Source organism: Salmo salar, chromosome 09 (genome assembly GCF_965601325.2).
Source record: "Salmo salar chromosome 09, fSalSal1, whole genome shotgun sequence".
Lineage (NCBI taxonomy): Eukaryota > Metazoa > Chordata > Actinopteri > Salmoniformes > Salmonidae > Salmo > Salmo salar.
Genome location: NC_138299.1, coordinates 163,009,918 through 163,028,834, shown reverse-complemented (window position 1 = coordinate 163,028,834; position 18,917 = coordinate 163,009,918). Strand labels below are relative to the sequence as shown.

Below are 18,917 nucleotides of genomic sequence, written 5' to 3'. Positions count from 1 at the left end.
ATGTGACGTTCAGAACTAGCATACCCCCCGCAAACTTCTGGGGAATTCGCTAACATTTTACTAAATTACTCACGATAAACGTTCACAAAAAGCATAACAATTATTTTAAGAATTATAGATACAGACCTCCTCTATGCACTCGATATGTCCGATTTTAAAATAGCTTTTTGGTGAAAGCACATTTTGCAATATTCTAAGTACATAGCCCAGGCATCACGGGCTCGCTATTTAGACACCCGGCAAGTTTAGCACTCACCATAATCATATTTACTATTATAAAAATGTCATTACCTTTTGTTGTCTTCGTCAGAATACACACCCAGGACAGCTACTTCAATAACAAATGTTGGTTTGGTCCAAAATAATCCATCGTTATATCCGAATAGCGGCGTTTTGTTCGTGCGTTCCAGACACTATCCGAAATAGTAAAGAAGTGTCACGCGCTTGGCGCAATTCGTGACAATAAAATTCTAAGTATTCCATTACCGTACTTCGAAGCATGTCAACCGCTGTTTAAAATCAATTTTTACGACATTTTTCTCGTAGAAAAGCGATAATATTCCGACAGGGAATCTCCTTTTCGGCAAACAGAGGAAAAAATCCCAAAGGCGGGGGCAGTCGGGGTCACGCGCATAAGCTAGTGTCTCTTGATCGGCCACTTGAGAAAGGCGATAATGTGTTTCAGCCTGGGGCTGGAATGACGACATTCTGTTTTTTCCCGGGCTCTGAGCGCCTATGGACGACATGGGAAGTGTCACGTTAGAGCAGAGATCCTTAGTAAATGATAGAGATGGAAAAGAAGTTCAACAAATGGTCAGACAGGCCACTTCCTGTAAAGGAATCTCTCAGGTTTTGACCTGCCATTTGAGTTCTGTTATACTCACAGACACCATTCAAACAGTTTTAGAAAATTTAGGGTGTTTTCTATCCATATGTAATAAGTATATGCATATTCTAGTTACTGAGTAGGAGTGGTAACCAGATTAAATCGGGTATGTTTTTTATCCAGCCGTGTCAATGCTGCCCCCTAGCCCTAACAGGTTATAGTCCATAACAATCTATTGATCAGTGGTATTTATAGTCCATAGTCCATAATCTATTGATCAGTGGTATTTATAGTCCATAACAGTCTATTGATCAGTGTTATTTATAGTCCATAATCTATTGATCAGTGGTATTTATAGTCCATAATCTATTGATCAGTGGTATTTATTGTCCATAATCTATTGATCAGTGGTATTTATAGTCCATAATCTATTGATCAGTGGTATTTATAGTCCATAACAGTCTATTGATCAGAGGTATTTATAGTCCATAACAGTCTATTGATCAGTGGTATTTATAGTCCATAACAATCTATTGATCAGTGGTATTTATAGTCCATAACAGTCTATTGATCAGTGGCATTTATAGTCCATAATCTATTGATCAGTGGTATTTATAGTCCATAATCTATTGATCAGTGGTATTTATTGTCCATAATCTATTGATCAGTGGTATTTATAGTCCATAATCTATTGATCAGTGGTATTTATAGTCCATAACAGTCTATTGATCAGTGGTATTTATAGTCCATAACAATCTATTGATCAGTGGTATTTATAGTCCATAACAATCTATTGATCAGTGGTATTTATAGTCCATAACAATATATTGATCAGTGGTATTTATAGTCCATAACAGTCTATTGATCAGTGGTTTTTATAGTCCATAACAGTATATTGATCAGTGGTATTTATAGTCCATAATCTATTGATCAGTGGTATTTAAAGTCCATAACAATATATTGATCAGTGGTATTTATAGTCCATAACAGTCTATTGATCAGTGGTATTTATAGTCCATAACAATATATTGATCAGTGGTATTTATAGACAATAATCTATTGATCAGTGGTATTTATAGTCCATAACAGTCTATTGATCAGTGGTATTTATAGTCCATAATCTATTGATCAGTGGTTTTTATAGTCCATAATCTATTGATCAGTGGTATTTATAGTCCATAACAGTCTATTGATCAGAGGTATTTATAGTCCATAACAGTCTATTGATCAGTGGTATTTATAGTCCATAACAATCTATTGATCCGTGGTATTTATAGTCCATAACAGTCTATTGATCAGTGGTATTTACAGTCCATAATCTATTGATCAGTGGTATTTATATTCCATAATCTATTGATCAGTGGTATTTATAGTCCATAATCTATTGATCAGTGGCATTTATAGTCCATAATCTATTGATCAGAGGTTTTTATATTCCATAATCTATTGATCAGTGGTATTTATAGTCCATAATCTATTGATCAGTGGTATTTATAGTCCATAATCTATTGATCAGAGGTTTTTATAGTCCATAACGTATTGATCAGTGGTTTTTATAGTCCGTAACAATATATTGATCAGTGGTATTTATAGTCCATAACAGTCTATTGATCAGTGGTATTTATAGTCCATAACAATATATTGATCAGTGGTATTTATAGACAATAATCTATTGATCAGTGGTATTTATAGTCCATAACAGTCTATTGATCAGTGGTATTTATAGTCCATAACAGTCTATTGATCAGTGGTATTTATAGTCCATAACAGTCTATTGATCAGTGGTATTTATAGTCCATAACAATATATTGATCAGTGGTATTTATAGTCCATAATCTATTGATCAGTGGTATTTATAGTCAATAATCTATTGATCAGTGGTATTTATAGTCCATAATGTATTGATCAGTGGTATTTATAATCCATAACAACATATTGATCAGTGGTATTTATAGTCCATAATCTATTGATCAGTGGTATTTATAGTCCATAATCTATTGATCAGTGGTATTTATAGTCCATAACAGTCTATTGATCAGTGGTATTTATAGTCCATAACAGTCTATTGATCAGTGGTATTTATAGTCCATAATCTATTGATCAGTGGTATTTATAGTCCATAATCTATTGATCAGTGGTATTTATAGTCCATAACAATCTATTGATCAGTGGTATTTATAGTCAATAACAATCTATTGATCAGTGGTATTTATAGTCAATAACAATCTGGGGCATGCTGAGTTGTGTTACTATGGGTGGGATCAATGCTGTTACCATGCAATGCTGCCCGCATTCTGTAATGCAATCGGAATGAATGGGCCTCATTACTTTGAGTGAGATAATTCAATGTACATCAGTATACATATATGACAGTATATAACAACACCCAATACGCACGCCCACACCTTGTCTGAATTGAAGAGTTCAACACACTTTTTGTGTGCTACAACAACCCTGGTATTTATTGAGCGTGTTCTTAGAAGTTAACACTGCTTGGCCAATATAATTTAATAGAACTTCTTGACTTTCAAAAGCTTCTCTCCGACACCTTTCTGAATTTACAGCAACTCAGCTCTCTGCTGCAACACATATCTTCATTCTCTACATTTAATTGAATCTTCTTTCACACGTCGCTGCATCCCAAATTCACCCTATATAGTGCACTATTTTTGATCAGGGCCCTTATTGGAATAGGTACCATTTGGGAGTGAGCCATCACCTTGTACAGCTCTACCTTCTTGCTCCAGCTAATGGAATCCTGTACTGTGTTCATTAGCCTTACATTCTGAACTATCCTCAGATCTGGAGAGGTGATTAATACCAAGGGCCTAACTTCTGACCAGGATATCTCTCTCTCTCTCTCTCTCTCTCTCTCTCTCTCTCTCTCTCTCTCTCTCTCTCTCTCTCTCTCTCTCTCTCTCTCTCTCTCGGTTTGTGACAAGCTTATACTATCTCACCTTGGTAATTCAACCCTCTTATGTCTTTTGCCATCTATTAGCCTTGTTAACAGATGGTTAGCTAGGTTAGCAGGTTGTTTACACTTTAATCAAACTTAAACCTGCTTTATAGAGGGTTGATAAAATGTTTATAAGCAATGTGTTTGTAACATATACTGTACATTCATAAATATAGTAAAAATATAGTATTTGTCCTTAACCTCTTGGGGCTAGGTGGGACGCTAGCGTGCCACCCGTGGTGCACTCCATCAACAGCAGGTGCATTTCAAGAGCGGCAAATTTGAATCCAAATAAATGTCAAAATTCAAATTTTTCAAAAATACAACTATTTTACACCATTTGAAAGATAAACATCTCCTTAATCTAACCACGTTTTACGATTTCAAAAAGGTTTTACGGCGAAAGCATAAATTTAGAGTATGTTAGGACAGTACATTTACAAGAGTTGTGTGTAATGTTTTGTCAAGTCAAAGACAGGGTCACCAAAACCATAAAACCAGCTAAAATGATGCACTAACCTTTTACAATCTCCATCAGATGACACTCCTAGGACATTATGTTAGACAATGCATGCATTTTTAGTTCTATCAAGTTCATATTTATATCCAAAAACAGCGTTTTACTATGGCATTGATGTTGAGGAAATCGTTTCCCTCCAATAACCGGCAGTCAAGTCAGCGTCACAAATTAAATAATTAAAATTAGAAAACATTGGTAAAATATTATATTGTCATTTAAGGAATTATAGATTTACATCTCTTGAACGCAATCAACTTGCCAGATTTAAAAATAACCTTACTGGGAAATCACACTTTGCAATAATCTGAGCACTGCGCCCAGAAAAATACGCGTTGCGATACAGACTAGACGTCATGTTGGGGAGATCTAAAATCGAAAATACTATGTAAATAATCCATTACCTTTGATTCTCTTCATCAGATGTCACTTCCAGGTATCACAGGTCCATAACGAATGTAGTTTTGTTCAAAAAAGCTCATCATTTATGTCCAAAAATCTCCGTCTCGTTAGCACATGATGTAAGCCAGCCGGACTTCTCGTCATGAACGAGGGGAAAAAATATATTTCCGTTCGTTCAAACATGTCAAACGTTGTATAGCATAAATCATTAGGGCCTTTTTTAACCAGAACATGAATAATATTCAAGGTGGACGAATGCATACTCTTTTATAACGTATTGGAACGAGGGTACCCAACATGAACTCGCGCGCCAGGTGTCTAATGGGACATCATCGTTCCATGGCTCTTGTTCGGTCAGATCTCCCTCCAGAAGACTCAAAACACTTTGTAAAGGCTAGTGACATCTAGTGGAAGCAATAGGAAGTGCCAAAATATTCCTAAGCCCCTGTGTTTTTCAATGGGATAGGTTTAAAGTCAATACAACACATCAGATATCCACTTCCTGTCAGAAAATGTCTCAGGGTTTTGCCTGCCAAATGAGTTCTGTTATACTCACAGACACCATTCAAACAGTTTTAGAAACTTTAGAGTGTTTTCTATCCATATATAATAAGTATATGCATATTCTAGTTACTGGGTAGGATTAGTAACCAGATTAAATCGGGTAAAAAAAATGTATCCAGACGTGCAAATGCTGCCCCCTAGACCCAACAGGTTAAGATGCATGGTTTTGAATGATTGTATATCGCTAGCGGTATAAGTAATGGCCTACTCATCATCATTATCACTGCAGCAGTCAAAGGGCAATTGCAAACACACCCTGCAGCTCCTTGTGGTCAATATCATTTAAATTTATTTAACAAGGCAAGTCAGTTAACCTACTGGTTAACCTCTCTTGGGTATGTGGGACGTGACCGTCCCACCTGCGGGACACATTATTCAACAGCCAATGAAATAGCAGGGCGGCAAATTCAAAACAACCAAAATCTCATAATTCAAATTTCTCACACATACAAGTATTATACACCATTTTATAGATAAGAAACTCGTTAATCCAACCACATTGTCCGATTTCAAAAAGGCTTTACGGCGAAAGCAAAACATTAGATTATGTTAGGACACCACCTAAACAAGAAAAGCCACACAGCCATTTTCCAAGCAAGAAGAGGCGCCACAAAAACCAGAAATACAGCTAAAATGAAGCACTAACCTTTGATGATCTTCATCAGATGGCACTCATAGGACTTCATGTTACACAATACATGTATGTTCTGCTCGATAAAGTTCATATTTATATCCAAAAAACCCATTTTACATTGGCCCATAATGTTTATAAATGTTTTTCCTTCAAAAACTTCCGGGAATGAGCACATCAATTTATAGAAATACTCATCATAAACGTTGATAAAATATTAAACTGTTATTCAAAGAATTATAGATAAACATCTCCTTAATGTAACCGCTGTGACAGATTTCAAAAAAGCTTCACGGGGAAAGCACACTTTGCAATAATCTGAGTACGGCGCTTTGAAAAATACATCAGGCAATACAGATACCCGCCATTTTGGAGTCATCTAAAACCATAAATAGCATTATAAATATTCACTTACCTCTGATGATCTTCATTAGAATGCACTCCCAGGAATCCCAGGTCCACAATAAATGTTGTTTTGTTCGATAAAGTCCATAATTTATGTCCAAATACCTCCTTGTTGTTTGCGCGTTCAGTAAGCTACTCCAAATGTAGGAAGCGCGCCGAAAATTTCACGACGAAAAGTTAAAAAAAGTTATATTTACGTTCGTAGAAACATGTCAAACGTTGTATAGCATCAATCTTTAGGGTCTTTTTAACATAAAACTTCAAGAATATTCCAACCGGACAATTCCAATGTCTTGAAAAATGTTATGGAACACAGCTAACTCATCACGTGAACGCACGCCATTGAAGTCATGTCATTTTCTGAGTAGCCAGCTTCCCGGCCTTCTTGTTCACTCTCTGTTCACTGCAAAAGCCTGAAACAAGGTTCTAAAGACTGTTGACATCTAGTGGAAGCCTTAGGAAGTGCAAAATGAACCCTAAGTCACTGTGTGTTAGATAGGCAATGAGTTGAAAAAACTACAAGCCTCAGATTTCCCACTTCCTGGTTGGATTTTTCTCAGTGTTTTGCCTGCCATATGAGTTCTGTTATACTCACAGACATCATTCAAACAGTTTTACAAACATCAGTGTCTTCTATCCAAATCTACTAATTATATGCATATCCTACCTTCTGAGTCTGAGTAGCAGGCAGTTTAATTTGGGCACGCCTTTCATCCGGACATCAAAATACTGCCCCCTACCCTAGAGAAGTTAAGAACAAATTCTTATTTACAATAACAACCTAGGAACAGTGGATTAACTGCCTTGTTCAGGGGCAGAACGACCGATTTTTAGACTGGTCAGCTCGGGGATTCGATCTAGCAACTTTTTGGTTACTGGCCCAATGCTCTAACCACTAGGCTACCTGTCGCCCCTTGTATATAGAACGGGGTAATCATTGAACCAAAGCAGTATCTAATGTAGAGGTGTCCAGTGTTGCCTGTCATTATCATTAAACATCGTACGCATGTGGGAAATCCAAAGGGCTGTAGAACTCTGACGACGGTGGATCTAATCAGCTTGTAACATAGGTTGTGCTCTGATTCGTTAACAGATGGTCCAATCCAATTCTTCTTTCCTCTCTTTATTTTGGAAGGCTTGAAAAATCCTTGATTGTGAATAGCTGCTGAATAAACAGTATTGCTGAGAGCCTGGTGATCTATACACCATGCAGGGAAAGGACATTGTGACTCCGACCTGTGTGTCTTTCTGTTAGCTAGCGTTGCACAGCAGAGTATTCTGTCTGTCTGTCTGTCTGTCTGTCTGTCTGTCTGTCTGTCTGTCTGTCTGTCTGTCTGTCTGTCTGTCTGTCTGTCTGTTAGCTAGTGTTGAAGAACACAGTACCCTGTCTGTCTGTTAGCTAGTGTTGAATAACACAGTACCCTGTCTGTCTGTTAGCTAGTGTTGAATAACACAGTATCCTGTCTTTCTGTCTGTTAGCTAGTGTTGAAGAACACAGTATCCTGTCTTTCTGTCTGTTAGCTAGTGTTGAAGAACACAGTATCCTGTCTTTCTGTCTGTTAGCTAGTGTTGAAGAACACAGTATCCTGTCTTTCTGTCTGTTAGCTAGTGTTGAAGAACACAGTATCCTGTCTGTCTGTTAGCTCACAGTATCCTGTCTGTCTGTTAGCTAGTGTTGCACAGCAGAGTATTCTGTCTGTCTGTCTGTCTGTCTGTCTGTCTGTCTGTCTGTCTGTCTGTCTGTCTGTCTGTCTGTCTGTCTGTCTGTCTGTCTGTCTGTCTGTCTGTCTGTCTGTCTGTCTGTCTGTCTGTCTGTCTGTCTGTCTGTCTGTCTGTCTGTCGCTGGTATTAAAGACATCTAGCAGCTTCAGCTGTTCAGTTTCATGAGGCAACAGCAGGAGCGACACCTTGGGGCTGTCCCAAAAGGCATCATATTTCCTATATATATATTGGGCCCTGGTCAAAGGTAGTACGCTGTAAAGCAATAGGGTGCCAGTTGGGACAGTCCCTTATCTGTTGCCATGCTACGGGGTAGAACATATCAGATTCCTCTCCTTCTCCTCGTCTTCCAAGCTGCTCTGAAGTCCTTTATTGAAATGCATCCTGGTAAAGATAGAGAAGAAAGATAAGTGATTTTCTAACTACACAAATCCCTGCTCGCTCCTACTGTGTCTTGTCTGTACAATCGACATGACGTAACTTTTAACTACCGAGCAGTTAGAATTAGACTGATGACAACACACAATACAGAATTAGACTGATGACAACACACAATATAGAATTAGACTGATGACAACACACGGTATAGAATTAGACTGAGGACAACACAAAATACAGAATTAGACTGATGACAACACACAATACAGAATTAGACTGAGGACAACACACGGTATAGAATTAGACTGATGACAACACACGGTATAGAATTAGACTGATGACAACACACAATATAGAATTAGACTGATGACACCACACGGTATAGAATTAGACTGAGGACAACACACGGTATAGAATTAGACTGAGGACAACACACAATACAGAATTAGACTGAGGACAACACACGGTATAGAAGCAATCTGATTGAAGGACATGTGACGTAATCGGTTACTTTGAGGCGGTTGTTGGTGTGTGTGTGTGTGTGTGTGTGTGTGTGTGTGTGTGTGTGTGTGTGTGTGTGTGTGTGTGTGTGTGTGTGTGTGTGTGTGTGTGTGTGTGTATGTACAAAGCGGTGTAGTGTGGCTGGCTATTCTGCTTTTGTATGGATTGTGTCTGTGCAGGGCGGGCAGCGGGCGAGGCGGGCAGTGGGTGGGGGTGGTTGGGTCTGTGTGAAGTAGTCCTCTGTGTATCCATCATTGTGTAGAGACTCACTGGACTGACATACAGACAGACAGACATTACTGGACCTGCCTGTCGGGAAGAGAAGAGGCCCCCTGGGACTGAGGCCTTGCATGTGTCCCAAATAGCACCCTATTCCTTATGTAGTGCACTACTTTTAAGTGCTCCTTTCAAAAGTAGTGCACTATATAGGGAATATGGTGCCATTTGTGACCAAGGCCTCATCCTGTCAGACCCACCAGGGACAAGCTGACAATAATGGAGACATCATGGAGGTTGGAGATAGGATTCAGAGAGACCTGGGGGAAAGAGGGGGATTTGGGGAGGGAGAGAGGGAGATGGGGGATGGAGAGAGGGGGATTGGGGAGGGAGAGAGGGGGGTGGGGGAGGGAGAGAGGGGGGTGGGGGATGGAAGGAGTGGGATGGGGGAGGGAGACAGGGGGATGGGGGAGGGAGAGAGGGAAGGGAGAGGGGAGGTAGAAGGGAGAGGTAAGAGGAGAGGTGAGGTAGAAAGGGGAGAGGTGAGGTAGAAGGGAGAGGAAAGGGGAGAGGTGAGGTGAAGTAGAAGGGAGAGGAGAGAGGAGAGGTGAGGTAGGAGGTAGGAGGTAGAAGGGAGAGGAGAGAGGAGAGATGAGGTAGGAGGTAGGAGGGAGAGGAGAGAGGAGAGGTGAGGTAGGAGGTAGAAGGGAGAGAAAAGGGGAGAGGTGAGGTAGGAGGTAGAGGAAAGAGGAGAGGTGAGGTAGGAGGGAGAGGAAAGAGGAGAGGTGAGGTAGGAGGTAGAAGGGAGGGAGAGGTGAGGTAGGAGGGAGAGGAAAGAGGAGAGGTGAGGTAGGAGGGAGAGGAAAGAGGAGAGGTGAGGGGGGTAGGGGAGGGGGGGGGTGAGGAGGAGGGAGAGGAGAGGAGGAGGAGAGGTGAGGTAGGAGGGAGAGGAGAGAGGAGAGGTGAGGTAGGAGGTAGAAGGGAGAGGAGAGAGGAGAGGTGAGGAGGAGGGAGAGGAAGAGGAGAGGTGAGGTAGGAGGGAGAGGAAAGAGGAGAGAGGAGAGATTGTTGTTAGTTTCTCGTTTTGATCTAAGCTTACAAGACTGATGAACACTTGAATGTTGGACATAAACTCACTCCACAGCTACCTTGAAATCTTGCAGAAGAAGCTATCGAGTTAGATGGTTTTTTTATAGCTCAAACCGTTGGCAGTTAAGCGTGTCTGCGAGCAGAGGATCACTGGTTAGTGCCTGGAATGGGGACAGGAACAGTAGAGGAAGGTATACTGTCAGCAGATCACTGGTTGGAGCCTGGAATAAGGACAGGGAATAGTGGAGGAAGGTATACTGTCAGCAGATCACTGGTTGGAGCCTGGAATAAGGACAGGGAATAGTGGAGGAAGGTATACTGTCAGCAGATCACTGGTTGGAGCCTGGAATAAGGACAGGGAATAGTGGAGGAAGGTATACTGTCAGCAGATCACTGGTTGGAGCCTGGAATAAGGACAGGGAATAGTGGAGGAAGGTATACTGTCAGCAGATCACTGGTTGGAGCCTGGAATAAGGACAGGGAATAGTGGAGGAAGGTATACTGTCAGCAGATCACTGGTTGGAGCCTGGAATAAGGACAGGGAATAGTGGAGGAAGGTATACTGTCAGCAGATCACTGGTTGGAGCCTGGAATAAGGACAGGGAATAGTGGAGGAAGGTATACTGTCAGCAGATCACTGGTTGGAGCCTGGAATAAGGACAGGGAATAGTGGAGGAAGGTATACTGTTAGCAGATCACTGGTTGGAGCCTGGAATAAGGACAGGGAATAGTGGAGGAAGGTATACTGTCAGCAGATCACTGGTTGGAGCCTGGAATAAGGACAGGGAATAGTGGAGGAAGGTATACTGTCAGCAGATCACTGGTTGGAGCCTGGAATAAGGACAGGGAATAGTGGAGGAAGGTATACTGTCAGCAGATCACTGGTTGGAGCCTGGAATAAGGACAGGGAATAGTGGAGGAAGGTATACTGTCAGCAGATCACTGGTTGGAGCCTGGAATAAGGACAGGGAATAGTGGAGGAAGGTATACTGTCAGCAGATCACTGGTTGGAGCCTGGAATAAGGACAGGGAATAGTGGAGGAAGGTATACTGTCAGCAGATCACTGGTTGGAGCCTGGAATAAGGACAGGGAATAGTGGAGGAAGGTATACTGTCAGCAGATCACTGGTTGGAGCCTGGAATAAGGACAGGGAATAGTGGAGGAAGGTATACTGTCAGCAGATCACTGGTTGGAGCCTGGAATAAGGACAGGGAATAGTGGAGGAAGGTATACTGTCAGCAGATCACTGGTTGGAGCCTGGAATAAGGACAGGGAATAGTGGAGGAAGGTATACTGTCAGCAGATCACTGGTTGGAGCCTGGAATAAGGACAGGGAATAGTGGAGGAAGGTATACTGTCAGCAGATCACTGGTTGGAGCCTGGAATAAGGACAGGGAATAGTGGAGGAAGGTATACTGTCAGCAGATCACTGGTTGGAGCCTGGAATAAGGACAGGGAATAGTGGAGGAAGGTATACTGTCAGCAGATCACTGGTTGGAGCCTGGAATAAGGACAGGGAATAGTGGAGGAAGGTATACTGTCAGCAGATCACTGGTTGGAGCCTGGAATAAGGACAGGGAATAGTGGAGGAAGGTATACTGTCAGCAGATCACTGGTTGGAGCCTGGAATAAGGACAGGGAATAGTGGAGGAAGGTATACTGTCAGCAGATCACTGGTTGGAGCCTGGAATAAGGACAGGGAATAGTGGAGGAAGGTATACTGTCAGCAGATCACTGGTTGGAGCCTGGAATAAGGACAGGGAATAGTGGAGGAAGGTATACTGTCAGCAGATCACTGGTTGGAGCCTGGAATAAGGACAGGGAATAGTGGAGGAAGGTATACTGTCAGCAGATCACTGGTTGGAGCCTGGAATAAGGACAGGGAATAGTGGAGGAAGGTATACTGTCAGCAGATCACTGGTTGGAGCCTGGAATAAGGACAGGGAATAGTGGAGGAAGGTATACTGTCAGCAGATCACTGGTTGGAGCCTGGAATAAGGACAGGGAATAGTGGAGGAAGGTATACTGTTAGCAGATCACTGGTTGGAGCCTGGAATAAGGACAGGGAATAGTGGAGGAAGGTATACTGTCAGCAGATCACTGGTTGGAGCCTGGAATAAGGACAGGGAATAGTGGAGGAAGGTATACTGTCAGCAGATCACTGGTTGGAGCCTGGAATAAGGACAGGGAATAGTGGAGGAAGGTATACTGTCAGCAGATCACTGGTTGGAGCCTGGAATAAGGACAGGGAATAGTGGAGGAAGGTATACTGTCAGCAGCACACTGGTTGGAGCCTGGAATAAGGACAGGGAATAGTGGAGGAAGGTATACTGTTAGCAGCAAACTAACGTCCCTCATGACTTGTGGTTCCCTGGTGAGAAATAAACAGACCTGAAAGGACATATAGTTATGTTAATTTCCCTCACACCGTATATGGTCAGGAGAATGTCCTTTGTAAGAGTGTGCTGATTAACCTCTACATCTCCGACAAAGAAGAGTTACATCATCACCACCTGGGCTGTACAGTAGCATCCTAAGTGATTTAACGTACGATGAAACATTGATTTACATCAGCTCTCAATCTGGACTAACAGTCCCAAATGCCACCCCGTTCCCTACGCAGTGCTCTACTTTTGACCCTATACGACGCCATTTTGGATGCATCCTTATAAAACAGAATAATTACATTACATCTCTAGAAACAGCTAGAATTCATATCAGGAAATTATTTTCACACTCGTTTCTTGTCCACTTTTATGAGCTGAACTCATTAAACATTGTAAAAGGGCATCACAACTATTTTCCAATATACCATTTCATTTTTTTTCTTTCTTCTCTCCGCTCTGTGTTCTGTTCGGCACTCATCCCAGATTACTTTTGACACCCTCTCAGAAAGAGGAAAAAGACAAGTCTGAAAAGAGACGGAGAATGAAATCCACTTTATCCCAAATGGCACCCTATTCCTAATGGCAACCAACGGACCCCGATCAGAAGTAGTGCCCTACGTATGGAATAGGGTGCCATTTGGGACGTAGAGTTAGTGTAATCATTTCAAAAATTCCAGAGGGGTTAGATCATAATAGCAGATCAATCAAAAGTTAGTATTCAGACACAATTCAGTTCTTTCCGTATTCTTTGTCTTTTCTAAATGTGGTTGGACAGCCTTGGCTTTATCATCAATTGAAGAAAGAAAGAAAGATATGTTTTATTGAACACTAAACATTGTCTTTAGAGGAAAATACCAGTGATAATGTTTTAAATTGGGATTAAGTTGCCCCCATGGGTCATGAAAAAAAGTGTATAACTTTTGAAGTACAGTCAAGTGAACAAGTCCGTTGTTCTCCCATTTTTCTTTAGACAAAATAAAAATGAATAGGTTTAGGAATCACATGATGAGGTTTAGGAATCACATGATGAGGTTTAGGAATCACATGATGAGGTTTAGGATTCACATGATGAGGTTTAGGAATCACATGATGAGGTTTAGGAATCACATGATGAGGTTTAGGAATCACATGATGAGGTTTAGGATTCACATGATGAGGTTTAGGATTCACATGATGAGGTTTAGGAATCACATGATGAGGTTTAGGAATCACTTGATGAGGTTTAGGAATCACATGATGAGGTTTAGGAATCACATGATGAGGTTTAGGAATCACATGATGAGGTTTAGGAATCACATGGTTGATGTAACGTTAGATAGGTGGAATATTGGCGCATGTTGTGTTTTACCCCATGATGACCCCCTGCTGGTCAGCTATTGTAATGCAATAGTTTCACCATGTTTACAACCCAAATTGTACGCTATTCCTTACAGTGGCTTGCGAAAGTATTCAACCTCCTTGGCATTTTTCCTATTTTGTTGCCTTACAACCTGGAATTAAAATAGATTTTTTTTGGGGGGGGGTTGTATCATTTCATTTACACAACATGCCCACCACTTTGAAGACGCTAAATATTTTTCTTGTGAAACAAACAAGAAATAAAACAAATCATTTATTAAATTTGAGCATGCATAATTATTCACCCCCCCAAAGTCAATACTTTGTAGAGCCACCTTTTGCAGCAATTACAGCTGCAAGTCTCTTGGGGTTTGTCTCTGTAAGCTTGGCACATCTAGCCACTGGGATTTTTGCCCATTCTTCAAGGCTAAACTGCTCCAGCTCCTTCAAGTTGGATGGGTTCCGCTGGTGTACAGCAATCTTTAAGTCATACTTTGACTAGGCCATTCCAAGACATTTAAATGTTTCCCCTTAAACATTTTACATTTTTTTTACATTTTTAGTCATTTAGCAGACGCTCTTATCCAGAGCGACTTACAGTAGTGAATGCATACATTTCATACATTTTTTTCCGTACTGGTCCCCCATTAAACCACTCGAGTGTTGCTTTAGCAGTATGCTTAGGGTCATTGTCTTGCTGGAAGGTGAACCTCCATCCCAGTCTCAAATCTCTGAAAGACTGAAATAGGTTTTCCCTCAATAATTTCCCTGTATTTAGCGCCATCCATCATTCCTTCAATTCTGACCAGTTTCCCAGTCCCTGCTGATGAAAAACATCCCCACAGCCTTATTCTGCCACCACCATGCTTCACTATGGGGATTCTGTTCTCGGGTTGATAAGAGGTGTTTGTTTGCGCCAGACATAGCGCTTTCCTTGATGGCCAAAAAGCTCAATTTTAGTCTCATTTGACCAGAGTACCTTCTTCCATATGTTTGGGGAGTCTCCCACATGCCTTTTGGCGAACACCAAACGTGTTTGCTTATTTTTATTCTTTAAGCAATGGCTTTTTTTCTGGCCACTCTTCCGTAAAGCCCAGCTCTGTGGAGTGTACGGCTTGAAGTGGTCCTATGGACAGATGCTCCAATCTCCGCTGTGGAGCTTTGCAGCTCCTTCAGGGTTATCATTGGTCTCTGTCAGGGCCCAGGTCTGTCAGAATCTGTGCAGAAGATCTAGGTGCTGCTGTAGGCCCTCCTTGGTTGGGGACAGAAGCACCAGATCATCAGCAAACAGTAGACATTTGACTTCAGATTCTAGTAGGGTGAGGGCCGGGTGCTGCAGACAGTTCTAGTGCCCTCGCCAATTCGTTGATATATATGTTGAAGAGGGTGGGGCTTAAGCTGCATCCCTGTCTCACCCCACAGCCCTGTGGAAAGAAATGTGTGTGTTTTTTCTTCCAATTTTAACCGCACACTTGTTGTTTGTGTACATGGATTTTATAATGTCATATGTTTTTCCCACAACACCACTTTCCATCAATTTGTATAGCAGACCCTCAGACCCTCATGCCAAATTGAGTCAATAGCTTTTTTTGAAACCAACAAAGCATGAGAAGACTTTGCCTTTGTTTTGGTTTGTTTGTTTGTCAGTTAGGGTTTGCAGGGTGAATACGTGGTCTGTTGTACGGTAATTTGGTAAAAAGCCAATTTGACATTTGCTCAGTACATTGTTTTCACTGAGGAAATGTATGAGTCTGCTGTTAATGATAATGCAGAGCATTTTCCCAAGGTTTCTGTTGATGCATATCCCACGGTAGTTATTGGGGTCAAATGTGTCTCCAGTTTTGTGGATTGGGGTGATCAGTCCTTGGTTCCAAATATTGTGGAAGATGCCAGAGCTGAGGATGATGTTCAAGAGTTTTAGTACAGAGAATTGGAATTTGTGGTCTGTATATTTGATCATTTCATTGAGGATACCATCAGCACCACAGGCCTTTTGGGGTTGGAGGGTTTGTATTTTGCCTTGTAGTTCATTCAATGTAAATGTAGAATCCAGTGGGTTCTGGTCGTCTTTAATAGTTGATTCTAAGATTTGTATTTGATCATGTATATGTTTTAGATGTTTGTTCTTTGTTATAGATCCAATCAGATTGGAGAAGTGGTTTACCCAGACATCTCCATTCTGGATAGATAATTATTTATGTTGTTGTTTGTTTAGTGTGTTCCAATGTTCCCAGAAGTGGTTCGATTCTATGGATTCTTCATTACATTGAGCTGATTTCTGACGTGCTGTTCCTTCTTATTCCGTAGTGTATTTCTGTATTGTTTTAGTGATTCACCGTAATGAAGGCGTAGACTCTACATTTCTTTCTAAAGTTTTTACATTCTTCAACAAACCATTTGTCATTGTTGTTCATTTTCTTCGGTTGTCTGCTTTACGTTTTTACATTTGATAGGGAAGCTGAGAGGTCAAATATACTGTTTAGGTTTTCTACTGCCAAGTTTACACCTTCACTATTACAATTAAATGTTTTGTTCAGGAAGTTGTCTAAAAGGGATTGAAGTGGGTGTTGCCTAAATGTTTTATGGTAGGTTACTACAGTACACTAATTTCCTTCCATCTAACGCATTTCTTAATAATATTATTCAGTTTCTTTTGCTTTGATGCCTCATGATTGAGTATTGCTCTGTTCAAGTAGACTGTGATTCTGCTGTGATCTGATAGGGGTGTCAGTGGGCTGACTGTGAACGCTCTGAAGGGATCCTGGTTGACGTCAGTGATGAATTAGTCTACAAATATTCTGTCTCTCTCTTTTTCTCCAGGTGATGTTCTGAACTGTCACTCCTCTCTTTTTCTCCAGCTGATGTTCTGAACTGTCACTCCTCTCTCTTTCCAACCCTCATCCCTCTCTCCTCCACAGAGAAGCCGATGGCCCGGGGTCCTCCTGGAGGAATATTGGGGGTGCTGGGAGGGGTTGTAGCCGCTGGTCTCCTCATCGCCGTGGCTGTCACAGTCTTCATGGTTTACCGGCGGCAGCAGAAGACACGCACCGAGACTGACAATGACCTGTGAGTACCGAGGTGGCGAGCGTGGTGGGTGGCCGGATATAGACTGTAGAGGAGGGTCCAATGGGGAGAGACAGAGAGGAGGGTCCAGTGGGGAGGGAGAGACAGAGAGGAGGGTCCAGTGGGGAGAGACAGAGAGGAGGGTCCAGTGGGGAGAGACAGAGAGGAGGGTCCAGTGGGGAGAGACAGAGAGGAGGGTCCAGTGGGGAGGGAGAGACAGAGAGGAGGGTCCAGTGGGGAGGGAGAGACAGAGAGGAGGGTCCAGTGGGGAGGGAGAGACAGAGAGGAGGGTCCAGTGGGGAGGGAGGCAGAGAGGAGGGTCCAGTGGGGAGAGACAGAGAGGAAGGTCCAGTGGGGAGGGAGAGACAGAGAGGAGGGTCCAGTGGGGAGGGAGAGACAGAGAGGAGGGTCCAGTGGGGGGAGAGACAGAGAGGAGGGTCCAGTGGGGAGAGACAGAGAGGAGGGTCCAGTGGGGAGAGACAGAGAGGAGGGTCCAGTGGGGAGAGACAGAGAGGAGGGTCCAGTGGGGTGAGACAGAGAGGAGGGTCCAGTGGGGTGGGGGGGTTGATATGGTTACTGTAGTAGACATAACAACCCCCCTCCTCTAACTGTAGACATAACAACCCCCCTCCTCTAACTGTAGACATAACAACCCCCCTCCTCTAACTGTAGACATAACAACCCCCCTCCTCTAACTGTAGACATAACAACCCCCCTCCTCTAACTGTAGACATAACAACCCCCCTCCTCTAACTGTAGAGCATAACAACCCCCCTCCTCTAACTGTAGTAGAGACATAACAACCCCCCTCCTCTAACTGTAGTAGACATAACAACCCCCCTCCTCTAACTGTAGACATAACAACCCCCCTCCTCTAACTGTAGAGCATAACAACCCCCCTCCTCTAACTGTAGTAGACATAACAACCCCCCTCCTCTAACTGTAGTAGACATAACAACCCCCCTCCTCTAACTGTAGACATAACAACCCCCCTCCTCTAACTGTAGAGCATAACAACCCCCCTCCTCTAACTGTAGAGCATAACAACCCCCCTCCTCTAACTGTAGTAGACATAACAACCCCCCTCCTCTAACTGTAGTAGACATAACAACCCCCCTCCTCTAACTGTGGACATAACAACCCCCCTCCTCTAACTGTAGACATAACAACCCCCCTCCTCTAACTGTAGACATAACAACCCCCCTCCTCTAACTGTAGTAGAGACATAATAAATATAAAACTCTATTCATTACATGTTGCACTACCTTTGGGGTCAGGTCCCATAGGGATTCCTCTGATCACTACATAGGAAATAGTTTGCCATTTGGGACGATATGTGTCGACATTTTGTCACCATACTATTTGGTCCAGGAGGTTCATCAGTAGTCCTCCTCTTTCCCAGAGGTCATTGATGTTATACCCGAGGACTGGCAACACAGTGAACGTACATCCCACTCTCTTCCTTGTTCTGTCAGGGAAAAGTGGATAGACTTGATGACATCGACGCAGACTTCTAGGCCTTCGTATTGGAGGGTTACTTGATTGTGGTGCTGTCTTGATTTGACAATTTCAAATCCGTTGAAAAAAAAAATCAGGTGTTTCAATCACGCTCTGATTGCAGGGAATTTTTTTCTCATACTCCCCTACACCACACCACTGTGCTTAGGTCCCAATTGGCACCCCTATTCCCTATTTAGTTCACTGCTCTTACAGGGCCCCGGTCAAATATAGTGTACTAAATAGGGGATTAGGGTGCCATTTCAGACGCAGACACTGTCCCAGTGTTATGGGGGATAAACAGAGATGAACAGTGGCTTGATGGGCTTTCGTATTTAATAGATTCATTGCCTTTATCGTGTATTGTTAATTTCAGTTTTAGAGTAATCTACAGTAGAGACTAATATTGAGATAAATTAAAGTGACA

The 18,917-nt window shown here is 42.2% G+C and overlaps 1 protein-coding gene across 3 annotated transcripts in view; it reads left to right on the top strand.

The window, feature by feature from the left end:
* Window positions 1-18,917, top strand: part of LOC106613399 (nectin 1b) — a 569,428-nt gene that overhangs the window by 426,697 nt on the left and 123,814 nt on the right. For all 3 annotated transcript variants that reach the window (XM_045724940.2, XM_045724942.2, XM_045724944.2), the window contains exon 6: window positions 16,849-16,996. In XM_045724940.2, coding sequence (XP_045580896.1) covers window positions 16,849-16,996 — 148 coding nt within the window. The remainder of the gene's footprint in view (window positions 1-16,848; window positions 16,997-18,917) is intronic.